Here is a 23224-nt window from a genome sequence, read left to right as displayed (position 1 = left end):
ACGTTTTTAGAACAAACATTCATTGAAGATTTTTGAGGAATCTTCATGATTATGACAATAGTGTCCCCAAAAGGTCGGTCATAAATATTCATATTGTGATTTCACTCCTTAATTGCAAATTTGAAATTTTAAGAGAAAGTTTACTACTTCAATATAACAATAAACTTGCCATCCTGATCGTAGACTTTGAAGAGGAACCGGATCTTGTCCTCGTGCGACTGGCCCGCGAAGCGGTGCACGGCGGCGATGAACTCCTGGAGCGATATCGCGCCGGAGTCGTCCTCGTCGAAGATTTGGAACACGCGCTCCGTGAAGAAGGGCTGTGAATACAATGTACAGATAAAGATAAAGATAAAAAGATTAAAAATAGTTTATTCAAGTAGGCATATTACAATGCGCTTATGAACGTCAAATAAAGCTATACCAGCTATACATATTTTAAACTCTACAAGTATCTAAACACTTCTTCTAAATTATAATGATCTCATGTTAAATTCAATAATTATTTGGTAATATGTATCTAGTCTTACATATTATAAAAGGTCTATCTTTCAAGGTTTCTAAATGGTCGGCAACGTGCAAGAGACACCTCTAGGGTTTAAACCGCTTTCCACCAGGCAGACCGTATGCTTGTTTGCCACAAACATATAAATTTTACAATACAATAAGATACTAAAATGTGTACATCTTGTTAACAATTCTCAAGAGACATTCATCAGCTATCAGCTCTTACGTTTTTCGAGACCAATATCTTCTCAAACTGTTCTCTGGTGATCTCCTTCTGGTCCCCCACCGTCTGCCGGAACAGCTGCTCAAGTTGGTCCACGCTATGCCGGTCAAACCCGACGCGAGGTCTGGGAAGAAAAGCAATAATCTGTGTCTAAAGCACACTGTCGGGTATTATACGGAAAGGAAGACTCCAGTATTTGCCTGTTTCCTCGATTTGTCAAAAGCATTTGATCGCGTTAATTATGACATTTTGTGGCAAAAGCTAAAGGAGACAGGCACACCGGTGGTATACACAAATATACTGAGATACTGGTACCAAAATCAACTGAACCAGGTGAGATGGGCGGATAGTATGTCTACAGAGTATAAGCTTGAGTGTGGTGTGAGGCAAGGAGGGCTTACGTCTCCTAAGCTTTTTAACCTCTATGTAAATAAACTGATAGACGAACTGAGTAGCACATATACAGGCTGCTATATACATGGTGTTTGTGCCAATAATCTTAGTTATGCAGACGATATGGTGCTGCTCAGTCCGTCTATCAGTGCCCTTAGGAAACTGCTTGCGGTTTGTGAGACGTATGCGGAGACACATGGATTGCAGTACAACCCAAAGAAAAGTCAGGTGCTAATGTTCAAGGCTGGTAGTTACACGCCAAGCTCTGTACCCCCGGTTGTACTGCATGGAACCACACTGTCTGTTGTGGATAAAGTGAAATATCTAGGGCATATCATAACGCAAGACCTTAATGATGACCTAGATATAGAGCGGGAGCGCAGGGCATTGGCTGTAAGGTCTAACATGCTCGCCCGCAGGTTTGCTCGATGCTCAAGAGAGGTAAAAGTGGTGCTTTTTAAAGCTTTCAATCAATCATTTTACTCGAGCAGCCTGTGGGTGAAGTATACGAAAAAAGCCTTAAATGCCCTGCGCGTGCAATATAATAATGCACTCAGAATGTTGTTGGGGCTGCCCACATGGTGTAGCGCATCGCGCATGTTCGCCGAGGCCCATACAGACGATTTCCATGCGGTTATGCGAAAGAGAATCGTCTCGATGATGGGTCGGCTTAGGAGCAGTACCAACAGCATTCTGAATGTCATTGCAGAAAGGCCTGAGAATCCTATACTGGCGCATTGGATTCGCCAAGTTATAGGCTTTCTTAAATTTAGAAAATAGATTAGGTTATAGTTATTAGGTCATATACTAGGTGTAAAAATTAACATTAGTTCCTAAGTTATATGTACTAACAAATATGGATGCAAATCTGAAATAAATATTTTCAATTCAATTCAATAATATCCAAGTTAACTTTTTACGTACGTACTTAACCAAGCTATTAACTTTATTACCAGGAGAAATAAACTAGCATTTTTTCTTATAGTTTGTCGATATTATCATTCTTTAAGAAACTTTTACTTCATTAGTTTCATCTATCCCCTTGTTAATTTCAAGTCCAGTATGTCTGTAACCAAATCTTGCAAGCTAAATTAGACTCACTTATTATTTGATTGAGCTGTAATGTAAGTTGGGTGACAACGCAATATTAAGTATGCTACAATGGGATCCGAAGGTGGCCAAAGGAACTCTGTGATAAAACAACCCAACCTCATTGTGTTTGGGTTTGTTAGAATTGTCCCCATGAATATTAGTTGACTGTTGAAAGAAAACTACAGTCAGCCATAAAATCTTTCATCAGAAATGAAATTTTTGACAAAAACGTTATTTAATTATTTAAGTTTACATTACCTTCACGATAATGTTTGACAGATTCGACAAACATAATTATGCCTGTAGATTAGGCGCAATTTATTTACTTTCTTAATAGTATATTTATATTTATTACTTTCTTAGTAGTAGTAAATCTATAGTTACTTATAGTATACGATTATTTGTTGACTTTATTATAAAACCTCATCTAAGGTTTTAATCTTTTTATTAAACTGTTTACCGTGTACTAGATACTGTGGACAGGAACTCCATGATATCGTCGATGGTCGCGTAGCCGTCACCATCTGTATCCACCACCTTGAAGAGTCGGGCAGTCACCTGGAATATGTATTACTTGCTTATAATATGAACTGCAAAGAAGTCATTAAAGAGATCACTAATATAATTATTAACTAGATCTTTATTGGATCAAGGAAGACTGATCTAATCTGTAATAAAATATCATCCAAAGCATTTGATTTGGACACACGTACTCGTAAAAAACAAAATAAAGGGCGTTAGATTCTGTTGAGCTCGGGTGGATGTCTCTATATAGCCCAAGTTAAATAAAATAAGTAAAAATATTTTGTAGGTAGATGACGAAGCCTGTAGCTGATTTCCTTTTGTGTCCACTTGACGAAGCCTGCGTTGCTGATCACGAACTATGTATGCATGGACTTTTTATTGACTACTTTATATTGCTTACCTGAATAAATGAATAAAGGTCAGATGTATGATTAATAAAAAAATATCACTGGAAAGTGAAACTACTTATGTAAACTATCGTCCTATAAGTAATATTTAGTAGGTACTAGGTAGTGTTATCTGTATAGGTACGAACCAGTCTGTTCCTCAGGATCAGCTGGAAGGTGTCGAGATCAATGTGCTCGCTGCCGCACGTCAAGTAAGCAACGCTTTCGATGTGTTCTATCAGCTCCAGCTGCTTCTCTTCACTAAAACAGTTTTAATAGTTTTTATGGAGCTTTTACATAGGTATAGTGGAGTGTCGTAAGCTTTTTACCCAGGAACTCTTATTGCGCAGACATAAAGCCTTTTCCTATCGGATTTTGCCGATTACGCGTCCCCATATGTGGGGGAACCCTTTATATATATAAAAAATAAGTTCAAAAACTAAAACCCGACTACTGCAAATCGCGCTCTAAAAAGTATGAAACAAGATTGAATTCTTATCTGAAATATCATACAGGAAAATTATAAAAGTTATAATTTTTTTATATATTTACAGAGATATTCAAAGGATCGCCGTGGTCGTATGCCACGATTATAAACTTTAAGGTAAAGTGGCATACGACCACGGCTATTCTCTGAATCTCTGTAAATATATAAAAAAAAAGATATATATCGGGCTTCGCCCGACTCCTTTGGCATGGAGGCGCCTTCGGCGCCCGGCTTTGGAACGCGCACAGCGCAGCGAGTCTAGTACGTCGGGCTAGGCCACTCTTTTTAGGGTTCCGTACCCAAAGGATAAAACGGGGCTCTATTACTAAGACTCCGCTGTCCGTCCGTCCGTCCGTCCGTCTGTCACCAGGCTGTATCTCACGAACCGTGATAGTTGAAATTTTCACAGATGATGTATTTCTGTTGCCGCTATAACAATAAATATGTACTAAAAAGTACGGAACCCTTGGTGGGCGAGTCCGACTCGCACTTGTCCGGTTTTTTTAGTATGAGGGCGCCTTCGGCGCCCGGCTTTGGAACGCGTACAGCGAGCCTCGTACGTCGGGCTACGCCCGACTCTATTAGTATGAGGGCGCCGATTCGGCGCCCGGCTTTGGAACGCGTACAGCGTGCCACGTACATCGGGCTACGCCCGACTCTTTTAGTATGAGGGCGCCGAAGGCGCCCGGCTTTGGATCGCGTACGGCGTGCCTCGTACGTCGGGCTACGCCCGACTCTTTTAGTAAGAGGGCGCCGGAGGCACCCGGCTATGGAACGCGTACAGCGTGCCTCGTACGTCGGGCTAAGCCCGACTCTATTAGTATGAGGGCGCCTAAGGCGCCCGGCTTTGGAACGCGTACGGCATGCCTCGTACGTCGGGCTACGCCCGACTCTTTTAGAATGAGGGCGCCTTCGGCGCCCGGCTTTGGAACGCGTACAGCGAGTCTCGTACGTCGGGCTACGTCCGACTCTTTTAGTATGAGGGCGCCGTAGGCGCCCGACTTTGGAACACGTACAGCGAGTCTCGTACGTCGGGCTACGTCCGACTCTTTTAGTATGAGGGCGCCGAAGGCGCCCGGCTTTGGAACGCTTACGGCGTGCCTCGTACTTCGGGCTACGCTCGACTCTTTTAGTATGAGGGCGTCGAAGGCGCCCGGCTTTGGAACGCGTACGGCGTGCCTCGTACGTCGAGCTACGCCCGACTCTTTTAGTATGAGGGCGCCGGAGGTGCCCGGCTTTGGAACGCGTACAGCGAGTCTCGTACGTCGGGCTACGTCCGACTCTTTTAGTATGAGGGCGCCCAAGGCGTCCGGCTTTGGAACACGTACAGCGAGCCTCGTACATCGGGCGACGCCCGACTCTTTTAGTATGAGGGCGCCGAAGGCGCCCGGCTATGGAACGCGTACAGCGTACCTCGTACGTCGGGCTACGCCCGACTCTTTTAATACGAGGGCGTCGAAGGCGCCCGGCTTTGAACCGCGTACAGCGTGCCTCGTACGTCGGGCTCCCGTTTCTTTTAGTATGAGGGCGCCGAAGGCGCCCGGCTTTGGACCGCGTACAGCGCGCCTCGTACGTCGGGCTACGCCCGACGCTTTTAATATGAGGGCGCCGGAGGCGCCCGGCTTTGGACCGCGTACAGCGCGCCACGTACATCGGGCTGCGCCTGACCCTTTTAGTGTCGCCTTTTGGACCGAGTCCGGTGCGTCACATTGGTACATTTCAGTATGCTTCGCCTGACCACTGCGAAGGAGTTTTTTTTTGTCCTGCAAAATTTTACGAGGTGAATATACTAAGCAACTTTTACTATGGGACCAAACCCGATCTCGTAAAAAAATTGGCTGATCTGGACTTCTATACCTATTCACGTTATAAAATATCGCAGGTCATTAAAAAAATTCACAGATTTCGTGCCTCACACGACTAATAATTAAGGGTTTCTTGCAGCGGAACGAACGAACATTTTATTATTTTTGCGCTACGACGCATGGTTTAGGAGATACAGCCTTATCAATTCATTTTTTGCCTTTTTTTTCTTTTTTTTCTTTTCTTGGGTATTTTTAAATGTTATTAAGGGGTGTCTGAGATGGGAACGAAAATTTGATTATTTTTGCGCTACGACGTACGGTTTAGGAGATACAGCATTATAAAGTTTTTTTGTTATTTTTTTCTTCTTTTTTGTTCTTTTTTTTAAATATTAATTAAGGGTTTCTTGCAGTGGAACGAACGAACATTTTATTATTTTTGCGCTACGACGCATGGTTTAGGAGATACAGCCTTATCAATTCTTTTATTGCCTTTTTTTTTCTTTTCTTGTGTTTTTTTAAATGTTATTAAGGGGTTTCCTAAAAGGGAACGAAAATTTGATTATTTTTGTGCTACGACGTACGGTTTAGGAGATACAGCCTTATCAATTCATTTTTTGCCTTTTTTTTTCTTTTTTTTCTTTTCTTGGGTATTTTTAAATGTTATTAAGGGGTGTCTGAGATGGGAACGAAAATTTGATTATTTTTGCGCTACGACGTACGGTTTAGGAGATACAGCATTATAAAGTTTTTTTGTTATTTTTTTTTCTTTTTTGTGCTATTTTTTAAATATTAATTAAGGGTTTCTTGCAGAGGGACGAACATTTTATTATTTTTGCGCTACGACGCATGGTTTAGGAGATACAGCCCTATAAAGATTAAAAAAAAAGAAATCGTACCATAAACCATAAACTGCTTATAGTTTATTTTTTAAAGCGGTGCGATGGTGTGTTATCACTTTAATGGCTGAATGCCACGATGGTGTGTCACACATATCTTTGAAATGGAAATTTAAAAAAAAATTACTTCCCGGCCTAGACCTTAAATTTTGTATGAAATTCCTTTACAGTTCTCTGGAGTTGCTCCGCCCTAAACGTGATACTTCAAAGCCTGATATAACGCCCGGAGTGACGACATTTCATTGCATGTTTGAGAAAAGCTTTTTCCTGTCGGATTTGCCGAATACGCGTCGATATATCTGGGAAGACGGGACTCTATTACTAAGACTCCGCTGTCCATCCGTCCGTCCGTCCGTCTGTCACCAGGCTGTATCTCACGAACCGTGATAGCTAGACAGTTGAAATTTTCACAGATGATGTATTTCTGTTGCCGCTATAACAACAAATATGTACTAAAAAGTACGGAACCCTTGGTGGGCGAGTCCGACTCGCACTTGTCCGGTTTTTTTAGTATGAGTAAATACGAGTTCAGAATACCCCGAGGGGTATTCTGAACGAATTTTCGTGAAACCTTTTGCATTGTAGGTAGTTTAAAAAAATTCAATAAAATACTTTATACAGATTTTATTCTGAACTCGAAAAACAAAGTTATTTGTATGAAAATAGTACATTGTGCAACATGGGGCGTAAGTTGAATATTGCAAACGAGAGTAAGTTAAATCGCGATGGCTTGCCGGAGCGATTTATAGACTCGAGTTTGCAATATTATTACGCCCGAGTTACACACAATGTTTTTCATCACACTTGCGATACAAAAATTAAGTATAAAGACAAAAAACTGTTAACTATGGCACTAGAAACTTCATAACTCCCTAGGGACAACGCTTTTTCTATAACTCCCGCTAAACCTGCGTGCAATTCCACATTTACTGAGCGAGTGTGATGAAATAAAACTAAATAATCCGTTCAGAACACTCGGGTTCCTGGATGTATGTTTGCTTTTTTAAATCTAACGGCCCTCCACTAATTCACACAAAGCGGGAAATGTCATACTAACGACAATAAAAAAATTATACTTTACGATAAAGCTACTAAAATCTGGCTAAGCAAGCAGTTTAATCAAAAATAATTACTTACTTAAATAAACTCCAAATGACAGAAGTCTTAAGGATCATGTTTGTATTTTCAAGCTACTTTAAATTTAATGGCCATTCAGCCTCAAACAAATTAAATGATTAGAGATAATCGTAAGTACATACGTGAGTCTTGCTTTCAGGAATTCTATCCAGTCGGCCTGCACCAACTCATCCTGTCGTTCCGTGTCGAAGAGGCGAAACACGCGCTCCAGTAGGTCCTGAAACACCAAATTCAAATAAGAATAGAACTGAAAAGAGTTCCACAAAACCATCCCAGTAGGTACGAATATTTGCCTTTGTCTATTTGTCTACGTGACAGCGTGGTAACGACAGGGTTTGTCTCTTTATATCGCATGCTATTAAAAAGTGACACTTATTTTATCCTGTGGATGAAGCCAACCATAATACGACTGCAGTTAAGACCCCACTGATCATTCTAGTATGAGACCAATCGTTATATGAGGACAAAACATTAAGTTAAAATCATCATCACAACATTAGACATAAGAATTTGTTTACGGATGCAGTGGAAAAACAAATAGTAAATAAATAAAACACAATTATTTTATACAGGAGGAAAACATACTTGTAATTATAGTTTAACAACACCTTTAAAAATCTATTTGTTTTGTGCTCAGTTTCATTGCCAATTATTTGTACACAGAAAGAATCCTATGCGATCGCATTCTGTCAATGCTTTTTTAGGGTACCGACGAAACGACAAAAATATAGGTACCTACCTTATTTTTCTACTTACCTTAAAATTTTGATCTACTACTTTTAATAACCATCCTCCCATTGATTGCAAAATACCCAGTAAGTAGCTAGTATGTATCAGAGAATTGATATTATACTTATATTATTAGATTATTAGGTAGGTACATATTCAAAGTATCAATTGACTTTTCAGCCGGCCTAGCCAAGGTTACAATCGCTATCGCTTCGACAACGAAAAGCTTTATGTCTCTCTGTCACTCTTCCATATTAGTGCGACAGTGACAGTTGCGTTTCGATCGCTACGGAGCGAAAGCGATTGGCATCTTGGCTACGCGGCCAGTTTATTGATGTAAAAATTAATTATATAGAATGTGTGTTTTACCCTTTATAATTAGTTAGATGCCGTTTATAATTATAATGTCGCGAGAATCGCAAACAAGGAAACTAATAAATAACGGATAGCCGTCATTATACTCTTTAGGGAAGTCGTGTTACGGCTTAAACTTAGACTGATTAAAAAAAAAGAACTTAGGACGTTTTTAATTTTACCCGTGAGTAACAGCAAAGTATTAAAACTGCGAACATTTCGCGCGATAGATCATGTCTACATTTACACCTACAGCAACACTCATTTGGAGGCAAAGCGTGAACTGGGTTAAAAAGTTAGGGGCTTTATACTTTATAAAATGTACTGTTGCCCAGAAAATTTTTAATTGCACTTACATTAGTGACTTCTCATTTTAATAATCTTTACATTACTAAATAAATTATTACTACGTTAACGTTTTCTCAACCACTTGTTGTTAACAACACGTTATTATAATTATTGTTTCAACATTTTGTCGATCAAACGCATTATAAGCAGGGACCGAATACCGGTATATTTTTCATACAAATTAACCGGTATTCAATTTCGGTATCTCGGTTGTTTATGTATATTTTTGCACTTAATTTAGCTAATCTGCTCAATAATTATCCTTACCTAAATACTTTTCTATAATATCAAAGAAATATAGTGAATACTATGAGATATTTAGATTTTTAGTTATACCGGTAACGGTCCCTGATTATAAGTACATATAAAATAAAAATATTACAAATTAAATAAATCTTTGTTAAAAAGAATTGTTCCTTATGTGACTTACTAGAGTTAGACCAAGAAAAGTCTGCAGCGATTTTGGTAGCCCACGCAGTGCAAGTGTTATTTATACGTCAAATTTCATAGAAGTTTGACATTTAAAATAACACTTGCACTGCGTGGGCTATAAAAATCTCTGCAAAGTTTTCTTGGTCTAACTCTAATTCAATTTCAACATTTTTCCTACCTACCTATAGATATGCAGTCTTTTTTTTTAACAAAGCAAAGTCGGTCCTCGCTAGCAGTACGGGCGGCCGATTGCCTTTGTTTATATTCTATTCTATTCTATTTGGTAATATGAATTATCCAGTGCATTATGATAATTTTGGTGTAAAAGCGACCTACATATTCAAAGTCCGCTTTGGTTTTGTCTCTTTTATGTAGTAGGTAAAACTATCTCGAGGCTATTCACGACTAAAATGTCAAGCACAGTGCGGTATCAAGACACGGCTCGTTTCAAGTTCGTTTATGGTTTAACTGACTACGGGACCCTAATCTCCGACATGTAAAACACCAATGAAGCCTACTAATTGAACACGATCTGTCCGCGCGCAGTCAGCTGTCAACCTAATGTCATAATGACAGTTGACAGCTGACATGCGTAGGCACAAGGGACCCTCGCGAAGTGAGACTCGCTCACTCAAGTAAAACTATTCTTAAAAACGAATAACATTATGATGGGATTATCTTCATCAGCGGCTGTTACATAAAAAAATAAGCTTAGTGTGAGATGATCTAAAAAAAGAATATCAACCTTTAGGGAAGGTTTTGTACCCAAAAACTATTTGTAAATAGTTATTTGTTTTACAAGGGGACAAAGTTGTTGTTTAACCGCTCGTGCTAATATTGATACTCGAGCAAGCCAAAGATTCCAAAATTGAACCACGAGCGTAGCGAGTGGTTCGAAAAATGGAATCTTGAGCGTTGCGAGGGTTTCAAAGCACGAGGGTTAAACAAAATTTGCCCCCGAGTGAAACACAAAATTTTTCACCACACCAACTCGAAGCAAATATTAAATGTATAAAATATCAAACAAAATCATACCAAATCAAATCCAAATGAATGTTATTAAATATTTATCATCGAAAATCATCATTTAAAAGTCAATTCTACCAGCAAACATAAGAAAACAACTCAAAATTTGCATTTGATTACTTTGCCTCACATGTGAATAAAATGCAACTTTGCTATCAGTTTTTGAAGTGCAAAGTAAGCCTTTCCGAGCTGGTGTGGAGAAAATATTATTACCACACTATATAGGTATACCTACAGTAAATGATGTTATCATAATGGAACTTAATTGCTTAGTAAAAATAAGATAAAAGTGCACAGAAAAAAAAGTTTTAGGTAAGTATAATATGAAAGGGTCAATAATAGGGGTCGGACGATCGAGTGCAAAATTTCGCACAAGGAACAGGACTAATGGAGTAGAATTCGTCAGGTGACAAGCAAAAGACACTAATTAGCTAATTACTATAAAAAATTTAAACAAAAATCGACCTTCTTTCAGTACTAATATGGTTCACTATGGCTATGAATTTGTGGTGCTACTTAGTGACTTTTGCTTGTCACCCGATGAAGTCAGCATACAAAAATTTCTACAGTCGATGAATTTGCCGATGTTGTCGTAGATAAAAATCTACATAATTATTTTATTGAATGGTGACAAATTTTGTCGGTAAAAAAGAGGGTAAGTAGGTAGGTATAAACTTGTATTGGATATATGTTGGAGGTCTGGTAATTAATTGTTACCGAATATTACGTAAATTATATACGATATGGTCCTTCGAACCGGATGTTTAAAAATTGCGAATTATCTAATTAAATACGAATATGACGGGTCATGAAAATAAGATTTACTTGAGTAAAATATATTTTAGCATCTTGAAATCGAACTCGTGAAATCAATATACCTATGTTATTGTTATTATATGTAAAAAATCAAAACGAATGTCTTTGGGTAACCCTGTTTGAAATGAAAACATAATCCTATTACATTACATTTTTACATTGCCGGTGTCACTAGCCCCAGTTGTTTTGCGTTTTTTTACCTGCCAACACGAGATCGATTTCTAATACCGTTTATCGTAAGCTTCGATTCTAAATTAATCCTCATGCGTGGCTAATTAATCCTCGTATGCGCGAAAAAATATGCGAATATTAATTAGATCAACTTTCGTTTTTTGTCATACAACCATCAGCTCGGTGCAGGTAATAGATATATTTACATTCTTTTAATAGTCGTCAGAATGACCACGGAAAGAAATATATTGATAATAAGTAGATTCATACGATATGAAAAAGCCATGTCAGCAAAAGGACGTACCATCACGGAACTTACATGATTTTAATAAAAAGAGTTGTGGAAAACTCATTAATCGGTTCGATCGATTCGAGCGATCATGTTAAATTTTTGTAGATTTTTTTTTCAATTTCCTTTATGCCCCGTTTTAAAGTTAGAGGGGGAATCACATTTTTTTTACTTTGGAAGCGATTATTTTCAAAATTATTTACCATTACTTAATCCGAAACCTTTTTTACAAACCTTAAAGATATTTGTAAAGATCTATCGAATAATGTGCCATACGTTGTTTATACTGATTTTTTTTTTCACTTATTATATAGGAATGGAGTGCCCCCAACTCATCTAAACGGCTCACAAAATATAATAAAATATATACTTTCATTTAAATATAGCTTTAAGTTCGAGTAAAATGTGTGTGACATGACATACGGACACGGAGAGACAGACGGACGGACAGACAATACATGACATACATGACGAAACTATAACCGTTTTTGATATTTTTGCAACGGAACCCTAAAAAGAGATATTTGAAAATTGTTGTTTACCTAATACCTAGTCCTGCTAGCGACTCACTTAGATTTAATATTATGAAATTAACGGGTATTAGACTCATCTATGGGGTAATTGACTTTGCGTACACATTTTGCGCACAATGATCAATTGATAATGGCTGTTGAATTTATCTTAAACTGAAATATAAATTGTCTTTCTGAATAAAGGCCCTGACTCACTTTTATTACGAATGAAGTTGTATCACACACGGATCCAGCCCTCGCCCTTTGCGACCCACACGCGTTCGCGACATACACTGGTGCAGTAATAAATCGGCGACGTGTACCGATACGATCAGCATGTCACGCCTAGTCTATTATCTTAGCGACCAACTGGTCCAGTACAGTCGGCAGCATAAGTAGCTAGGTAGGTACTTAAGAGCGCTCTTACAAGAAAAGTCGAAATAATGCAAAATTGATGATACTAGTCGACGAAATTCACGACTTTGCGCTCATTATTAGAAACAATGAGTACTTGTTCCAGTAAAAGCGTCTTCTTATCTTTATAAATATCGTTGTAAATATTAGAAAAAGGACTTATTAAATTAGTAATGATTTTTTTTCTGATGGTCGTTTCCGAAAAACCCCGTGAAGCACTGAATGGCGAGCTCTTATTTGGAAATGTTGAGAATTTTACTCTGCTAAACCTGGCTATTTTGTATTACTAATACCCTGTACTTTAGGCATATCAAACTATATTTTTCCTACATACCTTTGAGAAAGAGAAAATCAAAGTAAAACGAACTCGATTTTCTCTCCGAAACAAGTGTCAATTCCTACGAAAATCTACTTAATATCGAAGTCATTTTCATACTCAAGCAATCTGCAACGTTTGCTTATACTGTTGGTATACATTAGTGTTTATGAAATTCTACTATAATTTTTTGGCAATTTTTTGAAAACTACTCTATATTACCGATGACGCGCGCTGCGCCAGCTCAGTGCCGCGGCAGAGCTTGTAGAGGCAGGACGTGTGTCGGTCGGCTCCGCACATTTTCAACGGCGACGACGAGGTTTTTTATCATTGTGTGCGGCGGGCGCCGTGTAAAACGCTATACTGTGTGCGTGTAAACCGCAACGAGAGACTTTGATCCTAGCACTGTTTTTATAGTATTATAATTTATAATGGTACAGTTTAATAAACTACCGGACAGGATTAAAAATATTTGAAACGACCTGACATTCTATATGTATTTATTTGACTCAAGATAGTACTCAGGGTCTGATGATGGAGCCGGAAGGTGGTGACCGGTACCAATCAACCATGCAACTAAACCACTTCGTGTTTAGGCTCGTTTTATTCATCTCAACAAGATCTTTGACACAAGATAGTACTCAGGGTCTGATGATGGAGCCGGAAGGTGGTCACCGGTACCAATCAACCATGCAACTAAACCACTTCGTGTTTGGGCTCGTTTGATTCGGCTCAACAAGATCTTTGACTTAAGATAGTACTCAGGGTCTGATGATGGAGCCGGAAGGTGGTCACCAGTACCAATCAACAATGCAACTAAACCACTTCGTGTTTAGGCTCGTTTTATTCGTCTCAACAAGATCTTTGACTTAAGATAGTACTCAGGATCTGATGATGGAGCTGGAAGGTGGCCACGGGTACCAGTCTACCATGTAACTGAACCACTTCGTGTTTGGACTCGTTTGATTTGTCGCAACAAGATCTTTGACACAAGGTAGTACTGAGGGTCTGATGATGGATCCGGAAGGTGGTGACCGGTACCAATCAACCATGCAACTAAACCACTTCGTGTTTGGCTTCGTTCGATTCGTCGCAACAAAATCTTTGACACAAGTTAGTACTCAGGGTCTGATGATGGAGCTGGACTGTGGCCACGGGTACCAGTCTACCATGTAACTGAACCACTTCGTGTTTGGGCTCGTTTGATTTGTCGCAACAAGATCTTTGACACAAGGTAGTACTGAGGGTCTGATGATGGATCCGGAAGGTGGTCACCGGTACCAATCAACCATGCAACTAAACCACTTCGTGTTTGGCTTCGTTCGATTCGTCGCAACAAGATCTTTGACACAAGTTAGTACTCAGGGTCTGATGATGGAGCTGGACTGTGGCCACGGGTACCAGTCTACCATGTAACTGAACCACTTCGTGTTTGGGCTCGTTTGATTCCTCGCAATAAGATGTTTGAGACAAGATACTACTCAGGGTCTGATGATGGAGCTGATGATGATTGACAGGTACCCGTCGCCACCTTCGCGCTCCATCATCAGACCCTGAGTACTACCTTGTGTCAAAGATCTTGTTGAGATGAATAAAACGTGCCTAAACACGAAATGGTTTAGTTGCATGGTTGATTGGTACCGGTGACCACCTTCCGGCTCCAACATCAGACCCTGAGTACTATCTTGTGTCAAAGATCTTGTTGAAACGAATAAAACGAGCCTAAACACGAAGTGGTTTAGTTGCATGGTTGATTGGTACCGGTGACCACCTTCCAGCTCCATCATCAGACTCTGAGTATCACCTAGTGTCAAAGATCTTGTTGAGACGAATCAAACGATCCTAAACACGATGTGGTTTAGTTGCATGGTTGATTGGTAATGGTACCTTTCAGCTCCATCATCAGACCCTGAGTACTGTCTTGTCTCAAAGATCTTGTTGAGCCGAATCAAACGAGCCCAAACACGAAGTTGTTTAGTTACATGATAGACTGGTACCCGTGGCCACCTTCCAGCTCCATCATCAGACCCTGTGTATCTTCAGTGTCAAAGATCTTGTTGAGACGAATCAAACGAGCCTAATCATGTTACTACATGGTTGATTGGTATCCGTGACCACCTTAATCATCATCAGATCCTCAGTACCAGTTCGTTTTTAAACCCTCGTTGATACAAACTTTACAACCTATAGGTACCAAATGCAATGACGAAACATGTAAATAAGCGAGTAGGTACCTATAATTTCTTTCGAGTAATATACCTTCATAAGTACGAGTATGGGGCTATTCATAAATTACGTCGTTTCAAATGGGAGGAGTGGGGGGGGGGGGTCTGGACATCGGATGATGGTAACATGACGTAGGAGGAAACAGATTCATCCGAAGCTTGATTTTTGGATGATTTGAGGGGTGGGGGGGGTCAAAAATCGTCAAAAATAGATGACGTAATTTATGAACAGCCCCTATGTACATTTGCACTGCATTTAGTATTTTCGTACTTACCAAATAACAGTTTTAGAACTTTAAAAGTTAAGTACAGTTAGTGTTGTTATGGTTGATTTCAATATGCTTCGCGAAGGATCAAGAATGTTTAATCCATCATTGTAGTGCGAGTGTGGTAGAAGGGATCGGCGTACTGAGCTCGCACGGCCTGCCGCAGCGCGTAAAATACCTAAACTCGCTCAACGCCGAAATGTAATAGCGCTCTTAAAAATAGTGCTCTAGACAGTCTAAGACTATAGACCTTAGTCTTAGATAAATTATTTGAGCTTGACTACTTCTGTTGCTGACTGTTCGTATAGAGAAGTTCTTACCCCCTTTAACTGAAAAGCTGTTTTCGCTTGACTTGTGTTCTGAGCGTTTTCAGTTGGCCTAGTTTAGAATTCAATAGGTTAGGTTACCTTGGGTTTATAAGGTTAAGCTTACATTATGTTTCTAAGGCATTTGCATATATCTAGTATGCGCGATAACATCATTTATTTATTATAGGTTATTAGATATGGGTGTAGCAAAACGGCTGAAAAGGACTTCTAGAAGATATTACGCCACGCATACTGTAACTAAAGAAAAAAGCAGATAACAAATAAGATCACACACCTATACTCCTGTATCATTAGGTATTTAAATAAAAGTAAACAAAATCTACCCTCAATTGGCTCGTAAAGCCAGTTGAGGGTAGATGAAAACATTACACGATCGAATCATGGTATAATAATATACTCCGCCTGGTACTCCATTCCCGTCTTTTCTAGGTCACCTAACTGACACGGGCCTACGTCATCATGCGACAGCGCTATATGATAATATGCGATAGCGCTATATATAGCGGCCATGTTGTTGTGACGTAGGCCCGTGTCACTCTGGGAATGGAAGACCATGTTTTATTAGACTATGGATCGAATAATGTATTAGGTTAAAGTCAGGTCGTTCAGTGACTGATCCAGGCGGTTTTATAATTGGTCGGTTACCCAATAAATGTTATAGTTACCCGAAAATGTACAAATTGTTTGTTTACTTTTATTTAAATACCTAAAGATACAGACTATAGGCGGGACAGTTTGTCAGTCAGACTCTCTATCTATAGGGTACGTAGATTACGTAAATTTCTTACACTGTAGAGGATGTATGAGACATGAGAGCATACATGTATACTACAACATAATTAGTATACGTCGATAACCTGCGCTATTACGGCGACCCAATTGCGTGGCCATAGCATTAGCATAATCGCTATCAACTATATACATTGACTAACGTGTGTGCGGACACAGGCGTCGCACGGACGTTGAATGCCGGGCATATTGAGATGCTCAAAATATTACATAATGGGGCCCACTTATTACCAGTCCGCCGGACGACATCATCCTGTCAGTTAAACGCAAAATTTTACAGCTCCGAACAACTGACAGGCTGATATCGTCCGGCGAACTGGCAATCTGTGGGCCCTTTTATACTTTACTCTAGATTTTTACTGAGTAAGTACATAATCGCATGTCACAATAATAAATAAAGTTTGACCAAGAAAAGACTGCAGCAATTTTTATAGCCCACGCAGTGCAAGTGTTATTATAAACGTCAAACTTCTATGAAATTATGACGAACTTATAAATAACACTTGCACTGCGTGGGCTATCAAAATCGCTCCAGACTTTTCTTGGCCTAACTTTACTGATTTTCCAGGGGCGATGCATCAAATTTTCTTACAACAGTCCAGTTCCAAACAGATATCCGTTTCATTCAACGATTTATGGGCTAAGTGAGAATCCGAAGCCCATAACGGCCATAACCATAGTCATTAATTAAGACAACTTTATTGAAGATCAGTTGAAGATATAGCACTTATAACAATATAATGTACTTTCAAAAGAGGAAAGCGTCCGCGAGGAGCATGCTTGTCGATGTTTCCGGCCGTGTGTCCCGAACATATGTATCGAAAGTGCGCCAGTCGAGGGCGCGGTAATTTAATAAGAAACGTTTTGTCGCTCCACATATTTATGACGATTTACGGCGCCGGTTGCGCCCGCGCAGAGGACGTAACGAAATCAACGCAAATAGGCGTTTCCTACCTACCTACAAAACTCTGTTAACATTTAACTTGTTAAAATTTGTATGTCTGCAAATTGATCAAAGAAACTTCATATTAAATTGAAAAGTACGAGTAAGTCAGTTTGACGATGTTTAGGTAGTTTAGGTACCCACAACATATTCTAGGTAGGTACTTTTTATTTAGACTATTTTTTTAAATATTATATATTATAATTGGTTTGCGATGCGGCGACGGCAGCAAGGTCTATTTATTTTTTTATCTCTCGCCACTTGCTAACTTTATTATTAATAATAAAAAACATTCATCTAAACTTTTATTCCTATGTATATTACGAAAGAGATGACATGCCATGACGCTTTTATCATCTATAACAAAGAGCATGCATTTTTATATATTTAGATAAAATTGTAGGAACTAATTTTAACACGAGTCATGAACAAAAGACATCAACGACTAAAGTGAAGTTGAGGGTAGGCATTATGAATATCAGACAGTTCACCCGTGACATGGCCATTTGCGACAAATTGATTTAGCATGTAAATGATTCTAACATGGCCCAGTTTATTGTGGTTACTTGTAGAACATAAGTAGACTCCGTAGCCATTTCGCTTGCACATTGATAGAATTTTAGGTGAAAACTACCGTAGATTTTTTTAAATATTTATTTATCCACAGTTATTTCGCTAGAAATACATATTTGAAATAAGTCCCAGGCTATGTGCCACCTATTTCATAAAAAACAGCATTTGAATAAATCCAAAAACATTGCTAGTAGCGACATCTGTACTTTTAGATTACTCAGAAAACAAATCCGGCACGCCAGCTTTAATATTTAATTATCATACTAAGTACACAGATGTAGCTACTGTCAATTTCATTTCATATACTACTGGTAGTGTGTATACTAGTTGCATTAGTCCGACTGCGTCCGTCCGAGTGCGACTTTTTTATTTTACGAACCTACCTATTAGAAAATACACAGTTGATGAGAAAAAACACTTAAAACATAGGTATTACAAAACGTAATGTCACGTAATAAATACTAAAAGCTAGAAGATGTTGATTGCAACTTTAGCCAGTCTTTCTCCGGGATCACGAAGACAATGTCGTCTTCGAAACGTCGATGGTAATTTTAAAGGGTCTTGGGTCGTCCCATTCGTTTTTCGTCAAGTTCTTAAATTAGTCCTATTCTGCTTTCGTCACTCATTCTACATTTCAGTGTACGATACCTTTTAAAGCTTTATCATACGCGAGCAAGTCCATTTAAAGTAAACATTAATAATGCGTAACAATCGGGAAAGTTTAATATTATCAGTAGTACGAGTATTGTCAGCGAGTTAGTTTATTCACCAATCAAGTGGTCGCAAAAAGCGCACTTCGAGTAAGACGAAGCCGGCACAAAACGTTTTCATTACGCCCTTAGAAGGCGTCTGTAGCACCCATAAATCTTAACACAGTATAGTTAAAGGCAGTAGACCGTTAAACCTAGACTAGAGCAAAGTATTGAAGTGTGAGCACATGAACGCTGCAACGTAGTAACCGTGGCCGAATACGGCCGGGTGAGAACAAAAAAATAATAATTTGAAAAGTGTGGTCCTTTGGCAGAATTATGAAACTTCCCATAGGTACATGTAGCTTATTCATGTAGGATGGTAGGTACAAAGAAATTGGAAATAGGAACGAGTCCACGATGTTTTGTGGAACAATAGTGAAAATAGAAATGTTTTTCAGTGTTTTGCTTAATTCCCTACAATAGCCGTTTCAAAGCAACACTCGTTTTTTACAAGCTTTTATTTAGTTTCACCTGACCGTTGTCTGTCTGTCTGTCTGTCTGTAATAGCAATGCACGCACGAGAACTTTCCAAAGTTGCGAAACTTTCCACATGAGAATTTCTCGGTAACTAGAATGATCTCGAGAACGAGAATTTATTTATTTATCGTAGTTTATACCATGAATATTCACGATAGTTTAGGTGTAGTATCCTTACCCCCAGAAAATACCGACTTTTGGTCTACCGCTTCCGGTCAGAAAAATGTATGACGGCCCGGCCAAACGGTCAGACCTAGGTGGGGGGTGCTCGACCAAATGTCATAGAGGGACCCTGGCAGTTTTTGACGCGGCCATGTTTTTTTCAATATGGCCGACTTTTTTTTTAATTTTTTCAAGTTTGTCCTAGCGCGCTGAAATTTTGGTCACGGAATCTCGGGGTCCCCTAGATACCTATGAAAAAATAGTTTTTGGAAAAATGGTACAATTGCGGGAAAACTGGCCACTTCTATTTTGTATGGCAACTTTTAAACGGTGCGTGATAGGTGGGAGGTGCTCGACCAAATGGCATAGAGGGCCCCGAGATAAAACAAACTGCATTAAGAAAAATCAAAATGGCCAACTTTTTTTTTTAATTTTTCAAGTTGGTCCGAGCGCGCTGAAATTTGGCATGGCGGGAGATAGAGGCCTCTAGATTCCTATGACAAAAATTTTTTTTAAAATAAAATCCAAGATGGCGGAACAATAAATTTCCATGTTGCAGAATGTTCTGAGAACATTCTCGAGAACGTTTCCGCTTTTTGGGAATGTTCTGCAATTTGTACATTGCTAGTCTGTAATCAAATCTTGTTAAATTTGATCCACTTCCCGGTTTCCGATTGAGCTGAAATTTTGCATGCATGTATAAATCGGATGACAATGCAATATTATATTGGTACCATCGAGCTGATCTGATGATGGAAACAGGAGATGGCCATAGGAACTCTGTGATGAAACAGCGCAACCGAATTGTGTTAGGGGTTTTTAGAATTGTCTCGATGAGTATTAGTTGTCTGTCATAAGAAAAGTATAGTCAGCGATAAAAGTTTGTACCAAAAATGAGATGTTTGCCAATTTTTGCAAAACTTATTATGACCCTTTGATTTAGTTTCAGCCCACCAATTAGTACTTAATTAGATCTATCTCACTACGTATACAGTTTACTTACTCACATTAATTTCACTGTGAACACCATACCTTTTTCCTTTTAAAGACACAAATGGGTTATTTATTTACTCAATCAGCTTACCCCTTGCCTTCTTATTTATTCCTTATACATATCACTCTAATATAACTCTTGAACCGTTATCAATAAGGTCGGTTTTAGCAAACAGGGCAAAATTAATAGGATTCCTATTTGGCACTGCTCTATGTTTACCTTAGTTCAAGAATGTCTGGAATCTTGTATTACTTACTTTTCTGCCTAGAGCATCTATTTTTTTTTATTACTTACTTTTCTGCCTAAAGCATCTATTTTTTTATTACTTATTTCTTATTCTGTACGCCGATTATTAACATGTCTATTGGTAATAAGAAAGATTTTATTGAACGAGCGAAGCAAAGTTCTTAGATTCAACCTGGAGCACACGTGTGTATTTGAAATTGTTGAATCTAATCTAAGAACTATGCTTTGCTTCTTTTTAATTGTTTTTTTTTTATAAAATAAACTAGGTGCTTAAATGTTTATATCGAGTGGAACAGAACGAAGGACTTTTATGTAAACAGGGAATAGATTTAGGCTACGTACTTATATTTTTACTTATTAATCACGTTAATATTTCTAACCGTTAGTGAGCTACAGTTTGTTAAACATTGGTGCAAACATGTTTCAACCCTAGCAAGTAGATCCGAGCATCGAATGTAAAGTCAAGTTGATGACATTATGTCAGTCAAGTTGATGACATTATGTCAATGTAAATAACTTTGTAGTGGTAGGGTTGTAATATTTAATTTTAATGATTTTGTTTAATTTTTCAATCCAGCTTTACGATTATAATAACTAGATTGTAGATCACTATCCTTTCAACTTAGTCTCTGGAAATGTTCCATCCTGTATTTCAAGTAATAACCAAACTCTGATGTTAAAAAATCTACACAAACTTACACGTGCCACATATGACCGTACGTACAGATTTTTATTTCTTTTAAAAATGTTTACGTATAGTTATCTTACGAGGTAAACAGCAATTTAAGTCGGCGAGGCTTAAAGTCAAAACAAGCTAAACATACAACAATCGTAAACCACTTACGATGACCCACGGATCAAGCAATAATATACTTAACTCAGTTATCCTAAGTGCTCTGATCTGTTACAGATAAATTGGCATGTCATTGCCCAACCGGTAGCTAATGAGAGATCTCGTATTAATCATCGGAAACTCATTTAGAAATCAATTAGACTAGAATGCTGGCGAGATGATCTGCTGCCGGTCGATATGGCGACTGATAAGTTGAGAAACATTTGAAGCGATATAGATCGAGAATAGAGTAGGTTAGACACGTTATGTTTTTACATTAAATTGTTACCAAAAATCCTTCTATCCAAGTAAGAATTTTTTAAAGTACGAAAATCCACAGTATTTTTATTCGTGATGTTCCCAGAAATATTATAGGTATAAGCAAACATAATTTCTTTACTGAGTATCTTTAACCTTTTGGACGCCAATGGCCGATATATCCGCACCGCAGGTTCAACGCCCAAGACCGATTAATCGGTCACAGACCACAGAGCAACATAGACCTACGTGCATACGCATAAAATTCAATTTCAGTTTTGACACTTCGGTGACGTGGCGTCCGAGTGCCAGCTTTTGTGTTTGACACGGCGTCGAAAAGGTTAAACTTGTTTCAGTTTAAAGTCCGCATTAGGACTCTTTTAGAGTCAAAATATCTGAATCAGTTTTATTATTGTTTAATTAATGAATAGTGGCTTTGTATAAATATACACATTTATTTAACCTCCTGACGACTGGCGTCCTACTCATAGTAGATAGGCCGCAAACATTGTTCTGACTCTTTGTCAGTTTGATAGAGTTCCATTTAAACTATTGATTCACGGTCGTCAGGAGGGTATAAAAATCTTCAATAGCGTACTCTGTGCAACTCGGCAGTCCAATAGAGCGCAGGCGCAGAGCGGGGTCATTTGTCAAAATAGCCATTCATATGGTAATGTGAGTGATAGATGTAGGCGGGTGATGCAAGTGCAGCGGTCAGGACCGAGTCGGCGTTAAACTGTTCCCTCACGCCATACAGAAGCCATGAATGGTCGGTCTGTTAGAGCCATGAATGGCTCGTGCAATATCGACAAGAAGATTCGACAGTTCGTCACATTACCATTTTTCACAAAGGCGATCACAATTACTATCGCTAAGTTTGATATAAAGTAGTGCTTAGTAGTAAACTCTTTATTGTACAAAAACATATAATAATAATAAACAATTAGGAAAAAGTAAGATAAATGCGAACTTATATTACTTTGAGGGATCCTTTCCAGTTAACATTTGAGTAGATGAGAAGAGGGTGAAAATGCAGCAACATGTACAACAAGGTACATACCGGAAAGACAAATGATACTTATGAATGGGGTACACACCAAAATGTAGAAATAAGTGGAAAAATATGCGGCAACTCCATACAATATAAACATCAACATATACTAGTAAGTATTAGTTGATATTAGACCAAGTCGAATTAGACCCTTGCAAGTTTTTAATGGGTAGGTACATTTCGAAATTCTATACAACTTGTCAAGCATCAGTCATAACATAACGGCCGGCCAATCGGAGGCTGCCACCGTTCGCCAATCGAACGATCTCAACACTAATTGACCAATGAGATAATACTAGAGTGAGGTCAACTTCTTATAGTAATGCCTACTAGCAAGTGCATAATCTTTTCTAACTCACAAATCTCACAATGCTCTTACAATTGTAGGGAAATATGAGGTCTGACATCTAAAGAATACTCTGATCTGAATTAGGCAGTTCTACCTTTATCAGTGTAATTGCTAGGTGAT

At 38.7% G+C, this 23224-nt stretch overlaps 1 protein-coding gene across 1 annotated transcript in view; it reads right to left on the bottom strand.

Moving 5' to 3' along the window:
- LOC134804348 (NADPH oxidase 5) overlaps positions 1-23224 on the bottom strand; it is a 56198-nt gene that overhangs the window by 8778 nt on the left and 24196 nt on the right. The window contains exons 2-6 of the mRNA XM_063777361.1: positions 7574-7668; positions 3276-3387; positions 2676-2773; positions 734-854; positions 170-320 (exon numbers count right to left, since the gene is read on the bottom strand). Coding sequence (XP_063633431.1) covers positions 170-320; positions 734-854; positions 2676-2773; positions 3276-3387; positions 7574-7668 — 577 coding nt within the window. The remainder of the gene's footprint in view (positions 1-169; positions 321-733; positions 855-2675; positions 2774-3275; positions 3388-7573; positions 7669-23224) is intronic.

This window comes from Cydia splendana, chromosome 2 (genome assembly GCF_910591565.1).
Source record: "Cydia splendana chromosome 2, ilCydSple1.2, whole genome shotgun sequence".
Taxonomy (NCBI): Eukaryota; Metazoa; Arthropoda; class Insecta; order Lepidoptera; family Tortricidae; genus Cydia; species Cydia splendana.
This window is presented reverse-complemented; position numbering and strand designations above follow the sequence as displayed.